The following is a 21950-nucleotide window of genomic DNA, read 5'->3' on the forward strand; positions in this document are numbered from 1 at the left end:
AAGGAATTGAAATAATTTGAAAAGCTAAGCAGTTTTGTGCAGCTGCTCTCAGCCTTAATGAAATATAAAGGGATCATCAGATTTAGAACCCTGTGTGGATATAATGATTATGCCAAGCACATAATATTTCAAAATAATGTGATATTTTTTGTCCGTTAAATAAGGGATTTAGTATAATTTATGCCGGATGCCCATCAGTTCAAAATGAACTCCGGAGAACTCCTGATCGTGATGAATCATTCACTAGTCCGTGTGAAAGCCCGGTCGGTGATTTTCAATGTTTAATATTTTGAACTTGAATAATGCCGTCCTCCCTCTAACTTCGGTGGGAAAAAAATTAAATGCATCCTCGTTCGGCCCTTTGTGGCCTAAATCGTCCTGCAGCTCTCCGGTACCGGCGAAAAATAATCCAAACTGAAAATTTCGTGCTGCGAATTTCCACGTTACCGAGTCATTGGTGGTCAGTCATCGTCAGAACCTATTCACATATATCGCAGCTCACATTCCCAACTTCGATTTGCGATACACCTCTATCTTTCACTAGAACATTATTTTCAAAGCAGGGATTTTATTAAGTCGTATTTTCTCATCTATCCATACTAGATTTGCTACATATATATACAAACATGACTGTGACTAAAAGAGTTGTTCTTCTTCCAGGTGATCACATTGGACCTGAAATTGTGGGTGAGTCCGTGAAAGTCCTCAAGGCTATTTCTGAGGTTCGTCCAGACAAGCAATTTGAATTTGACACCGAACTTATTGGAGGTGCTGCTATCGATGCCACTGGAGATCCACTTCCAGAAAAAACTCTTGAAGCTTCGAAAAAGGCCGATGCCGTTCTTTTAGGTGCCGTTGGAGGTCCAAAATGGGGTACGGGTGCCGTCAGACCAGAGCAGGGATTGCTTAGAATCAGGAAAGGATTGAAATTGTACGCAAACTTGAGACCTTGCAGATTCGCATCTGATAAATTGTTGAAGTTCTCACCTTTGAAGCCAGAGATCGCCAGGGGAACCGATATTATGATTGTCAGAGAGTTGATTGGTGGAATATATTTCGGAAAGAGAAAGGAAGACACCGGAGACCATTACGCCTGGGATACCGAGCAGTACAGTGTGGATGAGGTTAAAAGAATTACACGTATGGCTGGATTCTTGGCCATGCAAAGCAACCCACCTCTTCCTGTGTGCTCTCTTGATAAGGCCAACGTTCTTGCTTCTTCTAGATTGTGGAGAAAGACCGTCACAGACACACTTCATGACGAATTCCCACAAGTGGAAGTTAGACACCAGCTTATTGACTCTGCCTCGATGATGCTTGTCAAGTCCCCAACAAAGCTTAATGGAATTGTGGTCTGCTCCAACATGTTTGGTGATATCATATCCGATGAGGCTTCCTGCATTCCTGGCTCTTTGGGTTTGCTTCCTTCCGCTTCTTTGGCCTCTCTTCCAGATAAGAACACCGCTTTCGGTCTTTACGAGCCTATCCATGGTTCTGCACCAGATTTACCAAGAAATGTTGTTAACCCAATGGCTACCATCCTTTCTGCGGCTATGATGTTGAAGCTCTCTTTGGGTATGGTTGAAGAAGGTGAAGCGGTTGAAAAGGCCGTTAAAGCTGTGATTGACACCGGTCTCGTTACGGCTGATTTAGGTGGAAAGGCTACCACAAGTGAGGTTGGTGATGCTGTTGCTGCTGAGGTGAAAAAGATCTTAGCTTAATTATCGCATGCTTTATGTTTTCTTTTTTACCTCCCGTCTATGTATCTGTTATTTTAAGAAATATTGAATTGCAAGTTCTTTTCTGTGTATGTTGTTTTTATAAATGCGATGACCTTTTTGCGTAGGCCGAATGTTCAAACGTGGCATTTTGGTCATTTTGGTTTCGCCGTTTGAGCTTGAATGCATCTGAAAAAGCATGGAATTGTGTTGCAACAGAATCTGTGAATTTATAAATTTGGTAAAATAGAGGTTATCCATCTGATCTGGAAAAAGTGTATATAGTATTTTACTAAGGAAATTGTTGTTCCTTACAGTCCCTTATGGCACGGATACCTAGATAATTTTTCACGTCTGGCCTAAAATGGAAATCACCTCGGAAAGACATATTCTGTTTCATGTATCGATGTTCATAACGAGTATCCGCGCGCACACTTTTCACTGTTGATCATTCAAAATCTTATTTCCACATATAAATATGAAACCGGCTGTTCCTATCCTTCCACTACAGTTATCCGATTAATCGTAAGAGAACAACTATCCCCCTTTCAATAAATATTCTCTGGATCAGAAAAGAAACCTCGGACAATAGGCCAAGCAAACAATAGAAGATTTCAAAAATAATGTGAGGGGAGAGTAAAGGAGGGAAAAAAAAATTGAGTGCAGCACGAGAGAGGAAATTAAAAAGATAAATTTAGAAGGGAGAAAAACTGACGTAAACATATCTGAAAGACGATGTGTGTATAAAAATAACGTATGAAGAGGGGGGGGAAAAAAAAAAAAAAAAAAAAAAAAAAAGAGTAAATTGGTGGAAGCAAAGAAAAAATATAAGTAAATGAAAATAAAATCAATCAATAATTGACAAGGAAGCAGTAAACACCGTATCAAGCATGCTCGAACAATCAAAAGTCCACGGTGTATATCGGATATGCTCCATACATTACAAGTAAGATTGCCAACTCTTCTATCGTATGTACCTTTTTGTAGTGCTAAACTATTGTTGTAATGGAGGTTGAATATATACTTCATGCACTAAAATATCTTCAACTTTACTTTTATATATATCGCTGTTTCATGGTTGTTCCAAACTGTTTATTGTCTTCTTTTCTTTCGGATCATATCATTCGTACTCGCTTACTGAAGAAGGAGGAGTTGGAAAGAAAAAACTTTGAAGTAAAAATAAAGAGGCCGCGAATTCACAAAAAAATTTTAGGACTCATTGTTTGCAGCGAACTTCGGTTGGATACAATTGTACGAAGAACTTGACTTACAGTGCTGCCTATTGTTGCATATTACTGCGAGCTTTAAGATCCAAATTTGTGTATATTCGCTTCTCTTAGTTTCTCAATTAATCCGTGCGTTTTAATTAAACATCATTACATTTAACGTCCAAACCGTGTTTCTCTCTCTTTTTTTATTGTGGAGTGACAGGTCAAAAGTTTTAAGTTATTTGTCACTCAACCTGTATTTTCATCTTCAACAGAATCACACTGAGTTTACCCTGTTCTCTCATAACATCGAGATCCCTACATTTGTTTACACATCTATTTTTATATAACTTGGCAAATTTGGTTGCTTTGTTCAAATTAGACGTATTTTGAGATTTCGTTTTTCGTCTTCTCTGATTATACTTTTTAAACTTCAATACTTCTATACATCGGTTGACCACTACTCCAAAGTTCTTGCATCCATGCTGTGCTAAGCAATCCACTGAACGTCCTTGCTGCACTCCTCTTTATAGATTTATTTACCGATTCAGTGCATCGTCATTACTAATATCATTTGACAAACTTTTTTTTTTGTTTACTTCAGTCATCTCTTCACATTTGCTCATTCATAGCTTAGCTATTGCTGCTGCAGCCAGTATGCATGTTTTCACAATTCCACTGGTGCTGATGCCGCTACTCTTAGCCATACCGGTTGAGGCACAGTTGGACTATTTAGGCTGTTTTTCATCTGTTTCAGGTCTAACATCATATGGAGAATATATGTACCAGTCATCTGGCTACTGCCAACAGCAATGTCCGGATAGCTATGTCATCGCCCTATTAAATGGTAACGAGTGCTATTGTGGTGATGTTGTTCCAAGTCAAACATCAAACAGCTGTAATTCTAAATGTTCTGGTTATCCTCAGGAAATGTGCGGCGGTGATAGTTCATATACTGTGTATTTAAACGATCAAAATAAAGACGATCAGGAGAGTGATTCATCATCTTCAGAGACGTCTTATTCTTCCACCGAGGCTTCGACTTCAGAGGCTTCTTCATCAGCATATGAATCATCTTCAGATGAAGCTGATACTTCCACATCCAGCGCATATTCATCCTCGACATGGGAGGATGATACCTCATCAAGTGCAGACTCATCATCCACAGAGGAAGCATCTTCAACAACATATTACTCGTCCGATGATGACTCCTCAACGTCGGATTATTCGACAAGCACTTTTTCTTCCACGAGTAGTACATCTACAACTTCCACAACATCGCGATTCAAGACATCCGTTACAACAACAACATCGTCATCATCATCATCATCATCCACTATACCATTGGTCACGAAAGTTACTAGCATAATTGTGATCTCGACTTCAAAATCACCAACAACGACGGAAACATCTGTTGTGACGATCACAAGAGGAGTAGTTGCATCATCCTCTACCGCAGCATCTAACTCAACTGGAGGTCTAGGATCAGCATCCAACTATGGAAAGAGCTCCGGAAGCTCTGGACTCAGTAAAGGAGCAATCGCTGGAATTGTTATTGGAAGCGTTCTAGGTGCAGCAATAATAGCAGCAATCATAGTGCTCTTGTTTCTCTTCAGAAAGAAGCATAGAGATAGCATGTATGATGATGAAAAATCGGGATATGCTTCGTCTACACTGCATGATACCCTTGATGATGCATATCTACCCCCGCCAACCATTGGAGTAAGGAGATTTAGCAACGGCTCTTTACCTGATGCTGCTGATGGTCCACGGGGTCAACTCAGAGTGATCAATCCGGATTTATCACATAGCAATAGTCACGTACTGACTGAAAAGTGATCGCTGCACAATTGTTGGAAATTTAGCTAATTGAATCACTCTCGTATGTCATATTTCTCGCATAAGAGTTTTAAAGCGTCTTCCCATATACCATTCACATTTGACTCAAAGTATTAGGGCTTTCATTGTCTTTTTCTTCATTTCTTTTAGTTTGTTTCGTTTTCTTTTGTTGTTTCCCTTCTACCATTGGTCACAAGCGTTCTATACTCTTAACTTTTTTCGCTGGCATGCGGATTTTCATCATGTACATTCATAATCCGAAATTTATTTACAATTTCTTAAACCGCACTATCTACCAATGTAACTTTGAATGTATTCTCTTACTTTATTTTAAAGTTCAGGTTTTTGATTTGTCATGATTATATCAAGCACATGCAGTAAAGTTGATGATTTACCTATGTATTTGATCACGTGATATGAATAAAACGTGCTTTCGAGCCATTGGATACTTCGCGGTTTTCAGTTTTTCGTGGTGAGAGACAGCATTGCTAGATTCTAATTGGGCGTTATTTGTAAAAAAAAAATATGTATAAAATAAAGTTAACGTAAGCAAAAGGAGTGGGGCGGAAAGAAGGGGGAAAAAATGTACTTTGAGACCAAAATTTAATTTGAACCATAAAGTGTGAACGATCACGATTTAGAACCACTTTACATATACACCAATATTAAGAAATACAACCGAACGTTCTGTGCAAAGAAAAACAAGAAATGTCTGCAGTTGCCAAGGAAGCTATTTCAAAGATCAGCTGGTCAACCATTATCCAGCAACTTGGATTGGGAGGTAAGACTGCTGTTTCTCTCACTACTTTCAAGAAGAGAAATGATGAGGCTAAAACTGCCTTGTACAACTTAAAGCAGGAGGAAATAGATGTTGATTTTGATGCATACAAATCTAAATTGCACAACGCTAAGATTGTCGATAAGATTCAGGCCGATGTTAAGAGCTTTAAGACTACTAAGACGGATCTGAAGAAACAATTGAACCTTATTTCTGCCTTCCAGACAAAAGCTGTGGAAAATGCCAAAGAAACTGAATCACTGGTGTTGAAAGAGTTGACCGAACTTGAGAAAACTTTGCAAAACATAGAGTCTGCCAGACCATTTGATGAGTTGACAGTTGACGATGTTGTCAAGGCTAGACCAGATGTTGAAGACAAAGTCCAGTACATGTTGGACAACGGTAAAGTTGAGGTTCCAGGCTACAAGGAGAAGTTCGGAAGTCTGGTTATTATGTGATGGAACCTCTCCCTTTATGCTTCAATCTTTAAACCAAGGTTGGGGGTACCGAATTCACCACTCTATTATTCAGTCATTGCTTTATTCTGATCAATACTCTTTATTCAAATGATACAATTCAATCATTCAATATTTATTGCATTTGTAGTTTATTTTGTCTTTATATTTGTTGTATATTCAATTTGTATTCTGATTAGTTTTTGAAAAAAAATAATGGTGGGTCCCATAGTTGGTAAATATTTTCTTTTACTATTCAAGACCTTCTCGAAAACAACCGCCGTCTCTATTTCAAAATTTGTGGTCACATTCCTAATCACATTTCTGGGTAATATTGTATCAAATCATGGATACGAATAAAAAACTCTCTCAGCAATTTCTTGATTGCCTAACGGTTGAAAGGACCGAAGATAATGAGCAAACTGCCGAGTTACTCGCCTCCAACTCTCCGAAACAGTTATCAAAAAGTGGATTGGCGGTACTTGGGTTAGATATTACTAATGTACGTACTAGTATTGGAGGAAGTTTGATTATGGAACTTGTTTCTGCACAGAATAGTAAATCAAGAAAGCCAAAAAATAAGAGATTATCCAAATCAAAAGAGGAGAGTACAGATTTTAATGGCATTGACACAGGTGATATCAAAACGGGGGACATTGTGAAAGTCGATAGTTACTCCCAGTCAGAGGAGAAACATCAGAAATCCAAAAGAAAGTTAAAACATTCTTCAAAAAAGATCGATCAAGAAGAATTCAAAGAGGAAAACTTGGACGTGGAAGGTGTGATAATTTCTGTTTCCGAAAAGAAAATCAACGTGGCTGTTAATATCGACCACACAACAAACAGAGGTGCACAATTAGAGGAGAAGATATATCAATTGTATGGTAGTGGCTGCAGAATTTGGATAGTGAAACTTAGTAATGAAATTACTTATAATAGAATGGAATCTACTATGCGTAAACTTTCAGAGATGTCACTCTCGCAAGAAACACAAATCATGCAATTGCTTCTGGGGGAGTCCCAGTTCTCTCCTGTTAAATCTTTTAAAATAGACCATTACTATAATTCTGACCTCAACTCCTCTCAGAAGAAGGCAATTGAGTTCAGTATGTCAAATAATTTAAGCATTATTCATGGACCTCCAGGCACCGGAAAGACAAGCACAATTGTTGAATTAGTTAAACAGCTTATAACATTTAAGAGGTCATCAACTGCCCGCTCTTTTTCTGGGAGAAAAGCTAGTCGGATACTAATTTGTGGTCCATCCAACATATCTGTTGACACAATTCTCGAAAGGTTGTCTGATTTTATATCCAATAATGGTGGCTATGATAAACTTGTTAGAATTGGTCATCCAGCCAGAATTTTGCCACAGATTTTAAAGCATTCTTTGGATATGATAGTTGAAAAAAATTCTCATGAAGTCATTAGGGGAATAATGGAGGATATGGATTCATTGACCAAAAAGTTAAGAAAGGTAAAACATTACAAAGACAGAAGAGAATTATATCAGGAAATGAAAGATTTGAAGAGAGATCTTCGTTCAAGTACGAGAAAGGGATTTAGTGACTCTATCCTAAATGCTGAAGTTGTCGTTGCTACGTTACATGGCTCGTCATCTCAACAATTGGTGAATTGTATCAGAGAGAATGGCGACTTGTTTGATACATTAATTATTGATGAAGTTTCGCAGTCCTTGGAGCCATCATGCTGGATACCGTTGATATATCATAAATCAATAAAGAAGATTATTATTGCTGGTGATAACAAGCAACTTTCACCAACTATTAAAACGAAAAAGAATAAGAAGGTTGCTAAACTTTTAGCTACGACAATGTTCGATCGTTTATTAAAGGTTCAGAAAAGGCCGGAAAACTTCGTTTGCTTTCTTAATGTTCAATATCGTATGAATGAAAAAATTATGAAGTTTCCAAGTGAATCTCTTTACAATAAACGATTGGTTGCGGATTCCTCTGTAAAGGATGGAATCGTGAAAGATTTGTTAAATGATAGACAAGCTGCTGGCGGCAGTGGTGAAAATCCCAACGATAATGATGATGAGGATGATATCAAGGAGCCAATAATATGGTATGATACTGAGGGGGGAAGCTTCCCAGAAATGAGTAGTAATTTTGATGGTTCTATCACTCCTTCAAGGTATAATGATGGTGAATGCTTGGTAGTTTTAAAGCATGTCAAAAGTCTCCTATCCAGAGGAGTTCATCAGGATGAAATTGGAATTATCACACCGTATAGCGCACAAGTTACGAAACTAAGGCAATTGTTTCGATCTGGAACATTGAATTTTGCTGATGATGATGATAGTGATAATGAGAAGAAATATATTGATGAGCAAAGTTTGTTAGACAAAATAGAAATAAGCACAGTAGATGGATTTCAGGGACGCGAGAAGGAAATAATAATTTTATCCTTAGTGAGATCAAATGAAAAACATAATGTGGGATTTCTATCCGATGAGAAAAGATTAAACGTCTCGATTACGAGATGCAAGAAACAGCTATGTGTAGTGGGTGATTTTGATACAATTGGGGGCAGTAAAATACCATTCCTAAAGAAATGGTGTGATTGGTGTGAGAACAACAATGTTGATATTAGGTACGTTGATGACGCCGAAATATACTGATGGCACAATTTATATATATTATCAAATAGTTTCTATAGACAAAGTTGGGCTAAGTTGATGTCCAGAAAGATAATTCTGTGTCTGCAGCTGCGAGCATTTCGTATCTAGGATTACACTTTATCATTCTTGGCAATATCCCTTTACTTAATGAATATTTGTTATTGATAGTGGCAGATGGTGCCAATGTTTTAGATGACGCACCACTCTGAAGATTTTTTAAATTCCATACTAGTATATCGCCATTTCCTGACCCACTTAATGCGTAATCACTGTTTGGTGTCACAGTTAAACATCCAATATCAGGATATTGTCTTTCCGTAAAAGGAATACCTCCAGAAAGATACACGACAAGATCCAAGGTATACGCGTCCAAGACTAAATGTTTTAATTCCGCCGTAGTGACCAATATATACCTGTTATCGTTCGTGAACTGTATACATACCGGAGTTAAGGAGTGTTTTTTTAATACATCCTTGATGTTTTTTGATGCAATAAGTCCAGAAGGAAATTTTTCCATTGATACAAGATTTATTTGATAGTTTTGAATTTCAAGAATTGCCATAACGGTATTACTTGGATCAAGTGCTATTAAAGGTATGGAGTGAAGTCCAAGACTTGCAGTAAATCCCTTCACCCTGAGATCCCAGCATTTAACAGTGCCGTCGATGGAACTAGAATAAAAACTCTCGGATCTTGTACTACTTGTAGAATTTATCAAATTCACAACCTGTGCGTCATGCCCTTTGAAATACCTTATGAATGAATTATCATTTAAATTTAAAAGTCGAAGAATATGATTCTCCTTCGTACTAGCAAAAATACACTTTGTGTGGGAATTGTGAGTGAAAATTGCTTGATCACATCCATATTTCTTCGAAAATATAGACTTAACATGATGGCCTCTGGGCACTTCGTACAATTGCAACGTTTCATCCGTACCTGAGGTAAGAATATACCTCCCTTCATCATCATATGATAATGATGTCAATGGTGTATCTATAATTCCATTTTTAAATACTTTTGAGGGATGAATTGCTTTTAGTGTATCTAAAGTTGTGATTCGTGTAGACAAAGTGTTTTTTGGTCGACTCGTAAAAATCGAATGTTCATCATTGTTTTCCACGAGCGATACTTTTGAACTTAGGGACATTTCAATGGTTAATTTGATAATTGGATTCCACACCTGAAACCTTTGTTCTAGATATAAAGTTGGGTGGGGTGAATAAGGTTATTGATATCTTTTTCCCCGTTTTAAAAGTGCTCGTTCTTTTTTCACTTTTTTTTGATCCAACTTTTTCTTTATACCCCTCCCTTATCTACGGAATCATGTTCATAAAATTGTGCCCCTGAGACTTTGAACAAAATACCCACTTAACTACCTAACGAATTAACAAGTTAAAGCAAATAGCGAAGATCTATCTGTGCAAATTTTGGTTTCTTTTAAAAATGGGTGTACGTTGAATGTATAATTATACAAAGAATATAATAATTTCTCACTCATCATTGCATTACTAACACCATTCCTATAGATGGGAAACTGGATTCACTATACAATAGACTTTTTGATGATCTCCATGATCTTGGCCGGCATCAAGGAGGTGACTGGTTACTCGCTTGCTCTTAAACATATTGCACATACCAAGGATTCTATTGCTGTCTTAGACAAATATTTAGGTCTAGGTGAAAAGCTTTTTGCATGGAGTTGTCGTTGGGCTAAGAATAGCAACTCATTCAAGTTAACGCAAATTCCAGGAAAGAACCAGATAAAAGATGTGATTGATGCATCCAAAAAGTTGGTAAACATCGATTCCAGTGATAGAAAATGAATTGTTTCTAATCTTAATAAGAGCATCACAATACCAAGTAATCATGGTGTTTCGCTGACTTCCCTTTGCTCACCAAAATAAACCTCTTTATATTTATGTCTAATTATGTGTGACAATATTTGATTATACTCCTTTGATCTTTCCATACCACTAAACTGATTCGCACAACCTTTTCTTATTCTTTTTTTTTTACTAAAGGGAATTTTCCCTCTCATTATAATGCCATTATTGGCATTTGCGGGGTACAATATATAAAATAGAAAAAGAAAGTAAAATACGTATGGAAGCAAATCAGTGATGAAAAACCACACTAGATAGGTCATACAAGTATTAGCGTGCCTAATCCGCCAATTTGGTCTATATATATGCAGGACTTCTGCCAAACCAGATGGAATCCGAATTGTGCAAAATTCAAAAGCTGGAAAAAAGAATTTATAAGATCACAAAAAAAAGAGAATTGAATGCATTCCATACACATCTGTATTTGTATATCTCATTTCTTACCCTCCTTAGGCTTTTCAGTTTCCTTTACTGATGCAGAGGCTTCATCTCCCTCCTCCTCTGGAACTAAAACGTTTGATTTTTCCAGAAGTTCAGAAAGTTCGCCCGAACGGGCCATGCTCATGATAATATCGCAACCACCAACGAATTCATGGTTGACATATAGCTGGGGAATTGTTGGCCAGTCGCTATACTCCTTGATTCCGTTTCTAAGTTCTGCATCCTCTAAAACGTTGTAAGCGGCAAATTTTGATGGATCAACACCTTGTTGCCCCAATAACTGAATTGTTGCCCTTGAAAATCCGCAGGCAGGTTTTTCTGGAGTTCCCTTCATGAAAAGGACAACTGGAGCTGAGTGCACGGCATCTTCAATTGCGGCTTTTGTCTCTTTCGACATAAGTCTTGCGAATAATAAGCCATTACCGAAAACGGAATTGACCGCCCCTCTTGCAACTCTTGGACGATTTGAGAATGCTGCGAGTCTTATAAAATTCGATCCGATCATTTCTTGAGCAGTTCGTATGTTTGCCTCCGGAAATTCCGCTACAAGTGGAATTCGTGCTCTATGATGAAATTCATTGCATATGAAAGAGTTCGAGTATGGTTCCCAGCTTCTAATTAGTAATAACGAGCAGTTTTTATATTTTCCAGGACAAGCGTAAACATCTATACACCTTGGTGTTTAATTTTTCTGCAGTCCCCAGAAAAAATTGCACAGGTCCATCGACGTGGTCAAAGGACGAGCCTATCATATCTCGATAAATACTAATTTTAATTGAAGAAGTTTTTTGTAACCAGCCTCTTCTATTTTAGGCGCATTTATTCCGAATGAATCTACCAGCCGGCGATATTGTCAGTGACGGTCTAACTAAATGCAGCGAGTAAGACATCTTAACACCAACATTTTTGAAATTAAGGTGGAAAATCCTACCCGTGCGAGGGGTGGGTTAGGTTCGGTCTTTCCAGTTCAATGTCGCCACTTCATGTTATGACTAAAAGAATTGTAATCAATAATCTTGCCTTACTGTGTGGTAAGTTAAAAAAAAAAAAAAAAAAAAAAAAAGATAAAACGTGAAAACAGAATCCACATGCATATATAGATATATGCTTGTAATTAAAGCCAAAAGAGTATTTGCTAAAGGCTTCGCTTCATAACCTGCTCCGCGTAATTTTTCTTATATTGTAAAAAATGTTCTTTGCAGATACAAATAAGTAAAAGATTATTGCCGTACATTCCTGTATATCATTTTTGTACCGTACAAGATGATCAGATCTATTTTATTCCTCTCGTTAATCTGATTGAGGGGGTTTTTAGAAATGTAGAATAAAGGGGCATTTGTTCATTCAATTTGACTAATAAGAGGCCTTTTATTTTTGATATTACTTATCGTATTATTATCACTAATAACATTTGTATACTCCTCAAGTCATCTCCCATTCAAGGATATATACTTTGACATTATTGCTCTTAAAATTATATCCTGAACTTTGTGTATCTTCCAAATGCACCCCGAACAGAACCCCAACTTGCTCTTTCCGAAAGTCATTTTCCTATTTTTAACTTTGTAACTGTTGCTTCAACTGTCGCCATTGTTTTATTTTGCACTTGCGTAATGATGCAGTAACTCACAAAAAAAAAAAAAAAAAAAACGAGTGTAGAAATTTATGTTCACAAACATCCTCCTTCTAGGTGTTTAAACATCACAACTTTTTCACGACTTAGTATTATTACATCTTTATCATCTGCGTTCAAAAATTCACAATATAGTATCAGCAAGTAGGTTTTTTGCTATTTTTACACGCGTTAGCTGTTGAGTATATCAAAGGGGAGTTTATATATCTGTTACAATTCCCCACCGCTTACAATAAGCTCTTTGTTTTTTTTTTATCAGCTATCAATACAATCGAAATTGCTCGATTCTCCTGAGTTTCGGAATCGAAGTATATCCAGAAAGTGGACGAGGACGGATCGCATATATTCATTTAGTATAAATGACGATATTGCCTGATTCATCTACTTGCCAAATAAATCCAAGAAATGTTGAAAAAAGCACAATCTTGTCAATGACAAATACATCATCAACGCAAGCAACTGCTGCTGCGGCTGCCGCTCTCGCTGCTTCAACACCTACATCCAGTGGTAGAAGACCAAGGACTGTCAATTTCACTTTTGGTGGGCCAGTGCCGTCTCAAAATCTTATTCACAAACTATCCTCTGAGTCTTGCTCATCTTCGAAAACAACAAAAGCATTACGGGATTTCCATAAAAAGCAGGACATGCAGAAGGGTGCAGTTCAAGGGAAAGGAGAGTTGAATGATAAGTGGGGCAATGATGTTATCTCATCCCCACTAAACGATGAGGATATCACATTAGATGACCTTTTGAAAGATGATCCTATTAGTGAGTACATTGATAGCATGGAGACGCCTGCTTCCAGCCACAATCGGACAACTGACATCTCCAAAATGAGGCAGAACTATCAGGGTGACATGAGCTTAAAGATTGACGATGTTTTCCGTGGTTCAACGCAAATGTTCCCAAATAATTCGCTTCAAGTACCACAAACCGTATCGATGGCCTCGGATTCAGTGTATTCGAACACTAATTTCAACAGTTCCAATGCTACTTTGGTTGACAAAAAGGCTGTCCCAAGTCCATTACATCTTAGGGGCAATAGCTTCGACATGTCTGATCAAGTTGTTCCTCCTAGTTTTCCCAAAAGTGATGCTTTCGATACTGAGTTAAACGCGCAACCTCAAATATATATGAATGATGAAAGATCCCCTGAGCAATATGCAGTCCCGCCAGCCGGTAGCAGTAACGTTAACCTGCAAGATGGAAATTCGTTAACTGCATTTTCGACTTCTAATGTTTCGCAGCTGGATGGATTTGCAAATCCACTTCAAGTTGATGAATCTATGTTGGCAAGCCCTGGAGATTCTGCTGCACTTTCTAAAAACGGTGTATTCCACAGAAGTTTTTCATCATCAACATCTGCCTCCAATACGTCTCTTTCATCAGCATCTTTCATCCATGGTAGCGGCTTCTTTCAAGGTCCAAGCATGTTCTCTCCTAACTCATCTGCCGTTGGCCTTGAGTTGTCTCCATCTTCTTCGTTGATAGGAATGAATTCAGCATCTCCTATTCACCAGTTACGTCATGTATCCAGTGTTGAAAAGTTTAGGAATCCTAGGAAGAAAGGAACACTTAGAAGACGAATTCGAAGTAGACATCCGTCGGGACGGGAGCAAAGAAAGGTATTATCAGAAAAGCAAATGGCAACGGCTGCAGCTGCAGCTGCAACTACATCTAACCATCAGAATATTCCACGTCGATCAAATGCACCTGCAATGATAACTGCAGCTGCCGCGAATGCCACAAAAAGATATAGAGCTGTTCAGAAGCTTAAAAATACTCAAAAGCAGAATAACAGGTCTATATCGTTCATGTATGTCAAGCCCACTACATCTGGCATGAGTGATGGGCAAAATCACAGTTCAGGGCAAGATGTTTTTTCAACTCCTAGAAAAAAAACACCCAAGAACTGTGGAATGGGACAGGATGTTATTATGTATACACCAAAGAAGTTTGTTAACCATCAAATCTGCCGTCTAAATACTGTGTCTCCAAAAGAGCCGTCGAATTCTTCAGCTGGAAGATCTGAAAAGGATTCAGATAAAAGTACGTCTTCGTCGAACTCAACCGTTAAATTGCATTCTCCTGACACTCGCAAGAAGACAAGAGTTCCGTTCACAGATAAGAATCCTGACTTCGCAAGTCTTATAGGAAAATTTCCGAAGAAAGATGAGCAGCCATTCAAGCCAAAAACGTACAATAACATCAATCAAGGATTGCTGGAATTTCAGGTCAATCTTGGAGACCCTCATAGCCAGCACTAGGGTTTTCTTTGCTTTCGCTAATCTGAATGCATCCTTGTTGCATGCATACATATACCTTAGCTTATAAGCTTATTTTTATGTGATCTTTTGCTCGCTCGTGAGACCATCAAATTGGATAAGATTCATGGGTGATTTCCCCCTTCTGCATTGGATTGTTTGTGTCCTACTATTTTATCTACTTTATTTGTTTTCCAGGGAGAGTATTTCTCTGTCGCAGCATATTTACATGTGTCTTTTATCATTATTGTCATTGTATAAATTAGTTTTCTTAATTTTTCCCCTCTCTCATTCCTTATATAATTGATCTTTTGATCTTGGCTTGGCCGGTTTTGATACAGTTTTCCTTCCACCTCTTTTTTTTCTCTCTTTATTGCATTATCTATATAACAAAGAAGAAATTAGCCTTGTGAATTATCAGATTCCGTAATGTGACGAATAAATTTCACAGTTTGACAGATTTCTGTGGAATATGTGTTTAATTACGTCAAATATATTTATTTTATTGTCTGTATCGAGAATGCGATCAACTATGACTTCATTCTCTATCGAAGCTTTTTACACAGGTCACTCACTAGTACTGTCAGGAGTATAATTTTTTTCTAGATATTTTTTTTTTTGGGTATGTAACAGATACAATTTGGTTTCTATGTTTGTAGAGTATGCAATAATATGTAATAGCTATAGTAAGGTATGGGCGCTTGGTAGGACATAAAGAAGAACTGAGAGGAGTAGAAAAAAAAATAAAAAAATAAAAAAAAACGGTTTTGAAATATTGTGAAGGTCAGGAATGCAGCGAAGCTGTTTCTAAGATTCATCGTATCTGAATCCCCCCTCTATTATTAGCATTCTTTTTTCCCTTCACATTAACAAAAACTTTCTTCATACTTCGGAGCTTGCCTATCTGTCTAACTATGTCCGTCATCTAATGCTAACAAAGTTTCGCGAACTTCCTTCGCTTTCTTCTCAGCAGACTAAATTTTGTTCCTTCAGCATAGCTTTGTTCGGATACATCGCCAATCTTATATAAGAAACTTCCTCGCTTATAAACCCGCTTTGTTTTCCCTCGCTATTTCTCTATTTTTTTTTTACGTTATCCTCGCTGTGCCCCTTGTTATTTTTACTTACATATATTTTTCGTTCAACACACAGAATCATCTTCATCCTTACAGTCATAAACAGCATCCTCCTGACTTAACGCATTATCACAAACATATCTAGGAGATTAAATTTTGCTCATCATACATAAATATATATATATATGTATGTATAATACCTGCTCCTGTGTTCAGTTTGAAACCATATCATCTACTCCGGGATTACATTACTTATATAATCACGAGTCTGTTTACTCTCTCTCTTTGCTGTCATTTTTTAACCAGATCGTCAAAGATCGTTCACAACGCTAACATTGGATCACCCACCAATCATTAAAAGGTTCACAGGTTGTTAACCACACAAAGCATAGAAACGGGTCATTGCTTCTCGCACATAACAACTTTTCTATCAATCAATCTTACGCTGGTCAATTTTATACGATACCCACAAAATCGTTCGAACGCACTTTGTCTGTCTGGTCTCGCTCAAATTTACTTCAGAATTTATAACAGACACCGAATTAAAGCATAATGGCATCTTCAAATGCAGGGAACGCGTTTGTGAATAGCAGTTCGGCACTACCGCAACAATCTAAGCAGTCGAGTAACTCTCCAGATGCAAGTGTGTCACATGCGCATCATGACAAAAAAGGAAGTAGGGGAAAAGGTTCAGGGACGGATTTTGTGAAAAAGCTTTTTCAGATGCTTGAAGAAAACACATTTGGAAGTATTGTTCACTGGTCTGAGTCCGGTGATTCCTTTATTATAGCGGATACCAACGAATTCACAAAAAAGGTACTACCGAGCTACTTTAAGCATAGCAATTTTGCTAGTTTCGTGCGACAGTTGAATAAGTACGATTTCCACAAGGTGAAGTTTTCGCATGATGTTAAACAGAGGTATAAGCTTGATAATGTTTGGGAATTCAAGCATCCGCAGTTCTCGAGGCATAATAAGGCGGCTCTAAATAGTATCAAAAGAAAGGCGCCTGTTAAAAGAGAGGTAGAAAATGGCATTCTGCTGACCTCCAGAAGCAGTTTTGTGTCCATTAACCAATTTCGAACGTTGCAGGATCGTTTGGATTTCATCGAAAGAGACAACCGCACACTCCGAGATCAACTTCAGAAATACCTGTCACAGCTTACATCTTTGCACGGAAAGTATAACAGCTTAGTTGCGACTCTGTTGACTTCCAGAACCATCAATGAATCTTTTGCCAGTGCCATTTCCACGCTAGCCAAAGCTTTATCCCAGATGGGTGTGCAATTACCGCCGCTAAATCTTCCATTTGCATCTCCTCTTGCCCCTTCCCAGTCTCCGGCATCGAGCGGATCTCCGGTAACTCAACAGGCCACTCAGCCCGCCAGAAAACGACAGAGACGATCTAGCCGACGTGGACAACAGCATAAAGTACGAAAAGCTGATCAGCCCATGCCGTTGCCATTGGCACCATTATCTCCAAAAAGAAGACGGCAAAGACTGCTGGCACGTCCAAAGGGCTCGTCTTTGCATGTTCTTCTTGTTGAGGACGATGATGTTTGCATCCAACTTTGCAAGAAGTTTTTGGTCAAGTATGGATGCACTGTTGTGGTTGTCAAAGACGGGTTGGCGGCAATCAGTGCCGTTGAGAAGGTGAAGTTCGATCTTGTGCTCATGGACATTGTGATGCCAAACTTAGATGGTGCATCTGCAACAGCTGTGATACGATCCTTCGATAGCGATACGCCGATAATTGCTATGACGGGAAATTATCAAAAGGAAGACTTGATGACCTATTTGTCCCATGGTATGACAGATATTTTGGCCAAGCCATTTACAAAGTTGGATCTTTACATGATTCTGGAAAAGCACCAGATGGGCGGTAAGTTGAAGAATGCTGACGGTAATGGTGTCGGGCCTGTTGACGTTGGTGGAGAGCAGACTGCTGCAGGGAACGGTATCATAAATGTGCATTCTCTGAATACTGGTAACACTGCAGTCAATACAACTGTAAGTGGAGGACTTACATTACAACAACCTCCACCTCAGCCTGCTGTTTCTGACGCTGTAAGTGCTGCACCCAATACCAATAGAAATTCTGTCAGTACTAGTCATCCAGGAAACGAACAGGCTGCACAGGCTGACATGCTATTAAATGTGCCGCCTACAGAATCATTGATGCCAGAAAGGCTTATCAATGATTCCTCGAGTACTAGCAAGGTCATGAAGGTCAATGAGGATGATATTCTGCCATCTGGCTTGATTAATGGTATTGATAGTGGTGGAGTTTCAATCATGGATAATACTTTGGCCTCAGGAAAGACAGATGTGTATCAATCGCAGTCCAAACCATCCAATTTCATGTGAATAAGGGGAAAAGATGGATAATATATATGATTTGATTGTTAGTATTTCGTGCATTTTCTATTTTTTCTTTTGCCGTACGAATTATAGGATATCTGGGCTTTTTTCATGGGATGTTGTATTAGGTGTATCTTGTTTTTTTGTTGCGTTCTTTTTTTCTCTCAATTGTGTCAACGGCTGCACATTACGGTATTATGTTTGTTATATTTGACCACAACTCGTTTATAAAAAATAATGCATCTAGGTTTAACTGTCTATTGATTTCATCTGTATCCGGTATGTAGTGAAATATCGGTACGCATCTTGTTTAACGTCAGGTGTCCAATAAACTCCGGGATTTTACTTCTTTTTTTCAAAAATATTGTCATATCTATTAGTTCAGCCCGGGTCCCCGCATTTTTTTAGTAGTAAATTTATGGACTTGCCTGATACTGCATTAAACTCCACCCGTTCAAAGAAAAAACAGACTGGCCACACTTTTTTTTTTTTCAATCCAGTAGTCAACGAGTAATCGAGTAATTATCAGGCCGCCAAATAAATCATTCTTACATCTCTACTCTTAACACAAAATAAGAATAATCAACTAGAGGCTCTTTAGAAAATACATCACACAACCCATAAGCATGTTTTCGAATACTTCCAGACTTCTAGCCAAAAGGGCTTCGAAATTTGTCTTATCGCGTAGATTTAACTCGACTCTTACTCTTATAGAGACGACGGGACCAAATGTTACCCCAGCTTCGTTGTCTACATTAACTGCAGCAGTCAAAGTTGGAAATCCAATAACAGCTCTTCTCTTAGGTCCGGAATCGGAAGTGGCTGGAAAGCAAATTGCTGCTGTCGAAGGTGTTGACAAAATTCTCATCTCTAAGTCCGATAAATACGCACACCTTCTTCCAGAGGAGGTTTCACCTTTGGTTGCCAGTATTTTGAAGAGTTCCGACTACACAAACTTTTTTGTTCCAGCATCTACAGCGGGCAAGGGTATTTTGCCTAGAGTTGGTGCCCTATTAGACGTCCAGCCTGTTTCAGAAATCACCAAAGTTGTTTCACCTGACACATTTGTCAGACCAACATATGCAGGAAATGCTATTCTCACGGTCAAATGTAAGGATAAAGTTAAGTTAGCATCTGTAAGGTCTTCTGCATTTGTCCCCATCGAAAGGAAGAGTGAAAAAATCTCTGATATAAAGGAGATTTCATATGTGGAATCCGGAAATAAAACACAATATGTGTCTGAGCAATTGATCAAGTCAGAAAGGCCTGAACTTGATTCTGCAAAGATAGTCGTTTCAGGGGGTAGAGGACTCAAAGATAAGGAGCATTTCGATCAGTTGCTGTATCCTCTAGCCGATAAATTGCACGCTGCACTTGGCGCTTCTAGGGCTGCAGTTGATGCCGATTTCTGCGATAATTCCCTACAGGTTGGTCAAACTGGTAAGGTTGTGGCACCAAATTTGTATCTTGCAGTCGGAATATCCGGTGCTATTCAGCATCTTGCCGGAATGAAGGATTCGAAGGTCATTGTTGCCATCAATAAGGATGAAGAAGCCCCTATATTTAAGATTGCTGATGTTGGAATGGTTGGTGACCTCTTTAAGATCGTTCCAGAGTTGACCGAAAAGTTGTAATTTATTAATGTAGGGTGTATTTAGATTGATTCCAGATTATTCACCTATATATTTTAAGTCCTTTTTAAAATAAGGCAAAAAAATAAAATAAAGTGAAACGAGGTAGCATTAAATTAACACAGTAAGTAGCAAAAAAGGGAAGAGGATTTCTCATCGTCAACAAAAAATAAGCGCCCGATTAACAAGTATTTAAAAGTTCTGTCAATTTCCTTCCTTCTCGAAATATTTATAATTTTTTCCTATACTTTTATTACAGTTTGGATACCATACGTGATAGTACTCCTTACTCAGTCATTAAAATACATTTGATAAGACAAATTTGCAAAATGGCGTACGACAAATCTAAAGAAATGGAACAGCAGGCATGGGTTGCTGAAAAATACAATAACAGACCTGCTTTGGCTGCATTAACAGGTTTAATTGCTTCTTTCCCCATTCCAAAAGTTTTTGCATCCAATGCCGTCCCATTGCTCATGTGGAGAGAAAAACGTCAAGAAAGAAGAGTTTTATCTAGAATGGGAAAAAGTGGTAATTAGCAACAAACTAGCTTTAATCCATATTTATAATTATTAGCGAAAGGAAGAACCATCGCGGTCTTCGAAAAAAAAGGAGAATCCTAGTTTTATATGAATACACAGTGAATTGAAAATACATCCATAATTATCGTTTAGTTGTAGCAAACTGTTATTATGGCTTAGCAAGCAGACGCTTTGACATTATCAATGCCATCTTTGTCCCTTGAGAACTTATTTTATCATGATGCCCCCAGGTTTCTGTAACGATTTGATCTGCGTTTTTCTCCCCTAACTCCAACCTCTTGAATATATTACTTTGTGAATGTGTCTTTTTTGCTTCATGATGCTTTTCTTCGTCCGGTTCGCTCAGTTCATCGTTTCCTTGAGAATCACTGTCATAAACATCGACTTTTTCAGAACCAAGTCTACATAATTCTTTAAAACTATCAGGAAATTCCATTTTGCCGTTATCATGATTCTTAAGCGGTGTTTGAATTTCACTAAATGTTGAATCACACTCACTACCTATTTCATCCCTGGAGAAATTTGAAAGTGGCGGCGTCAGAAGCTGCTTGATTTTTAAAATAGGCGTTTCAAATGTTCTATCAACGTGTAGATTTGGTCTCTTTGTCCTTTCATGAGGTGACACTCCTTTTGAAATTTGATTGGTATTATTCTTAGGGGGTCTGCACAATGGGCTGAGAGGCATTGAAAATGGATTTTTTTGTGCATGCACACAAATCAAAGGCGATTTGAATTTACCTTTGCTATCATGTAAGCCGACTGGATGTATCCTTTGGGTATGTTTTCTGATGCCTTTCGTTTGTCGTTTTCGACAATACCCTAAATGTTTATGACTAATCGGGGTGGGGGGTATTTGGTTCAAACTTGAATAGTTGGGCTTTTTAATCATGTGAGCAACGGTGTTAACATCATGAGCATTCATCTGGTGAAATTGACCGGATATATCCCGTTCATATACTCCTAACAGAGAATCAATCGTAATCCAGACGGCTTCAAACTTTAAAGTTCTCTGGTCCTTGAAGCGTTCATATCTGTTCCAAAAATCTTCGTATACCAATATCTTATCATCGTCATATAATATAAGCTTCTTGTTTATCTTGAATAACCTTAATGTACCATCGTTCCATATTTTTGTCCTTTTCTGGACATCAGAAGTGTATAACACTTGATATTCTGCATACTCCGAATGCTTAAGTAAATTTTCAAGTCTTTGCGTACCATCCTCCGGTGACATTTGATCCCAAGTTAAAGCTATTTAAAGGCGATGGGTTAAGTGGTTTAACTAAAAAAAAGCATGTATTGTTAATGTAAGTGTCCTGGAGAAAGGGACGTTGACCTGCTTGGACCGATCAGATATTTTCTTATTTATCTTTTTTTTTTTTTTTTTATATCTTCCTCACGCACACCCATATCAAAAATATGGCAATTTTTACTTCTACAAATAAAAACAGGCCAAGAGTACACGCTAAGAAAA

At 38.1% G+C, this 21950-nt stretch overlaps 12 protein-coding genes across 12 annotated transcripts; 9 read left to right on the top strand and 3 right to left on the bottom strand.

The window, feature by feature from the left end:
- Positions 1-626: 626 nt before the first annotated feature.
- On the top strand, positions 627-1721 carry LEU2 (3-isopropylmalate dehydrogenase; the record flags this gene model as incomplete). Its single annotated transcript, XM_041281851.1, has 1 exon — positions 627-1721. The coding sequence occupies one exon, from the start codon at positions 627-629 to the stop codon at positions 1719-1721; it is 1095 nt and encodes a 364-aa protein (XP_041139642.1).
- Positions 1722-3613: 1892 nt separating this feature from the next.
- On the top strand, positions 3614-4765 carry BRETT_003341 (uncharacterized protein; the record flags this gene model as incomplete). The annotated part of the gene is made up of 1 exon (XM_041281852.1): positions 3614-4765. The coding sequence occupies one exon, from the start codon at positions 3614-3616 to the stop codon at positions 4763-4765; it is 1152 nt and encodes a 383-aa protein (XP_041139643.1).
- Positions 4766-5473: 708 nt separating this feature from the next.
- Positions 5474-6001, top strand: ATP7 (ATP synthase d subunit; the record flags this gene model as incomplete). Its single annotated transcript, XM_041281853.1, has 1 exon — positions 5474-6001. One exon carries the CDS (start codon positions 5474-5476, stop codon positions 5999-6001), a length of 528 nt encoding a protein of 175 aa, XP_041139644.1.
- A 343-nt stretch (positions 6002-6344) lies between these two features.
- BRETT_003343 (uncharacterized protein) lies at positions 6345-8642 on the top strand (the record flags this gene model as incomplete). Its single annotated transcript, XM_041281854.1, has 1 exon — positions 6345-8642. The coding sequence occupies one exon, from the start codon at positions 6345-6347 to the stop codon at positions 8640-8642; it is 2298 nt and encodes a 765-aa protein (XP_041139645.1).
- A 49-nt stretch (positions 8643-8691) lies between these two features.
- BRETT_003344 (uncharacterized protein) lies at positions 8692-9792 on the bottom strand (the record flags this gene model as incomplete). The annotated part of the gene is made up of 1 exon (XM_041281855.1): positions 8692-9792. One exon carries the CDS (start codon positions 9790-9792, stop codon positions 8692-8694), a length of 1101 nt encoding a protein of 366 aa, XP_041139646.1.
- A 379-nt stretch (positions 9793-10171) lies between these two features.
- Positions 10172-10468, top strand: BRETT_003345 (uncharacterized protein; the record flags this gene model as incomplete). Its single annotated transcript, XM_041281856.1, has 1 exon — positions 10172-10468. The coding sequence occupies one exon, from the start codon at positions 10172-10174 to the stop codon at positions 10466-10468; it is 297 nt and encodes a 98-aa protein (XP_041139647.1).
- Positions 10469-10961: 493 nt separating this feature from the next.
- On the bottom strand, positions 10962-11474 carry GRX5 (monothiol glutaredoxin grx5; the record flags this gene model as incomplete). Its single annotated transcript, XM_041281857.1, has 1 exon — positions 10962-11474. One exon carries the CDS (start codon positions 11472-11474, stop codon positions 10962-10964), a length of 513 nt encoding a protein of 170 aa, XP_041139648.1.
- A 1559-nt stretch (positions 11475-13033) lies between these two features.
- On the top strand, positions 13034-14869 carry BRETT_003347 (uncharacterized protein; the record flags this gene model as incomplete). The annotated part of the gene is made up of 1 exon (XM_041281858.1): positions 13034-14869. The coding sequence occupies one exon, from the start codon at positions 13034-13036 to the stop codon at positions 14867-14869; it is 1836 nt and encodes a 611-aa protein (XP_041139649.1).
- A 1625-nt stretch (positions 14870-16494) lies between these two features.
- Positions 16495-18309, top strand: BRETT_003348 (uncharacterized protein; the record flags this gene model as incomplete). The annotated part of the gene is made up of 1 exon (XM_041281859.1): positions 16495-18309. The coding sequence occupies one exon, from the start codon at positions 16495-16497 to the stop codon at positions 18307-18309; it is 1815 nt and encodes a 604-aa protein (XP_041139650.1).
- A 620-nt stretch (positions 18310-18929) lies between these two features.
- Positions 18930-19937, top strand: BRETT_003349 (uncharacterized protein; the record flags this gene model as incomplete). Its single annotated transcript, XM_041281860.1, has 1 exon — positions 18930-19937. One exon carries the CDS (start codon positions 18930-18932, stop codon positions 19935-19937), a length of 1008 nt encoding a protein of 335 aa, XP_041139651.1.
- Positions 19938-20263: 326 nt separating this feature from the next.
- BRETT_003350 (uncharacterized protein) lies at positions 20264-20473 on the top strand (the record flags this gene model as incomplete). The annotated part of the gene is made up of 1 exon (XM_041281861.1): positions 20264-20473. The coding sequence occupies one exon, from the start codon at positions 20264-20266 to the stop codon at positions 20471-20473; it is 210 nt and encodes a 69-aa protein (XP_041139652.1).
- A 151-nt stretch (positions 20474-20624) lies between these two features.
- Positions 20625-21710, bottom strand: BRETT_003351 (uncharacterized protein; the record flags this gene model as incomplete). Its single annotated transcript, XM_041281862.1, has 1 exon — positions 20625-21710. The coding sequence occupies one exon, from the start codon at positions 21708-21710 to the stop codon at positions 20625-20627; it is 1086 nt and encodes a 361-aa protein (XP_041139653.1).
- Between the last annotated feature and the right edge of the window lie 240 nt (positions 21711-21950).

This window comes from Brettanomyces bruxellensis, chromosome 9 (assembly GCF_011074885.1).
Source record: "Brettanomyces bruxellensis chromosome 9, complete sequence".
NCBI lineage: Eukaryota > Fungi > Ascomycota > Pichiomycetes > Pichiales > Pichiaceae > Brettanomyces > Brettanomyces bruxellensis.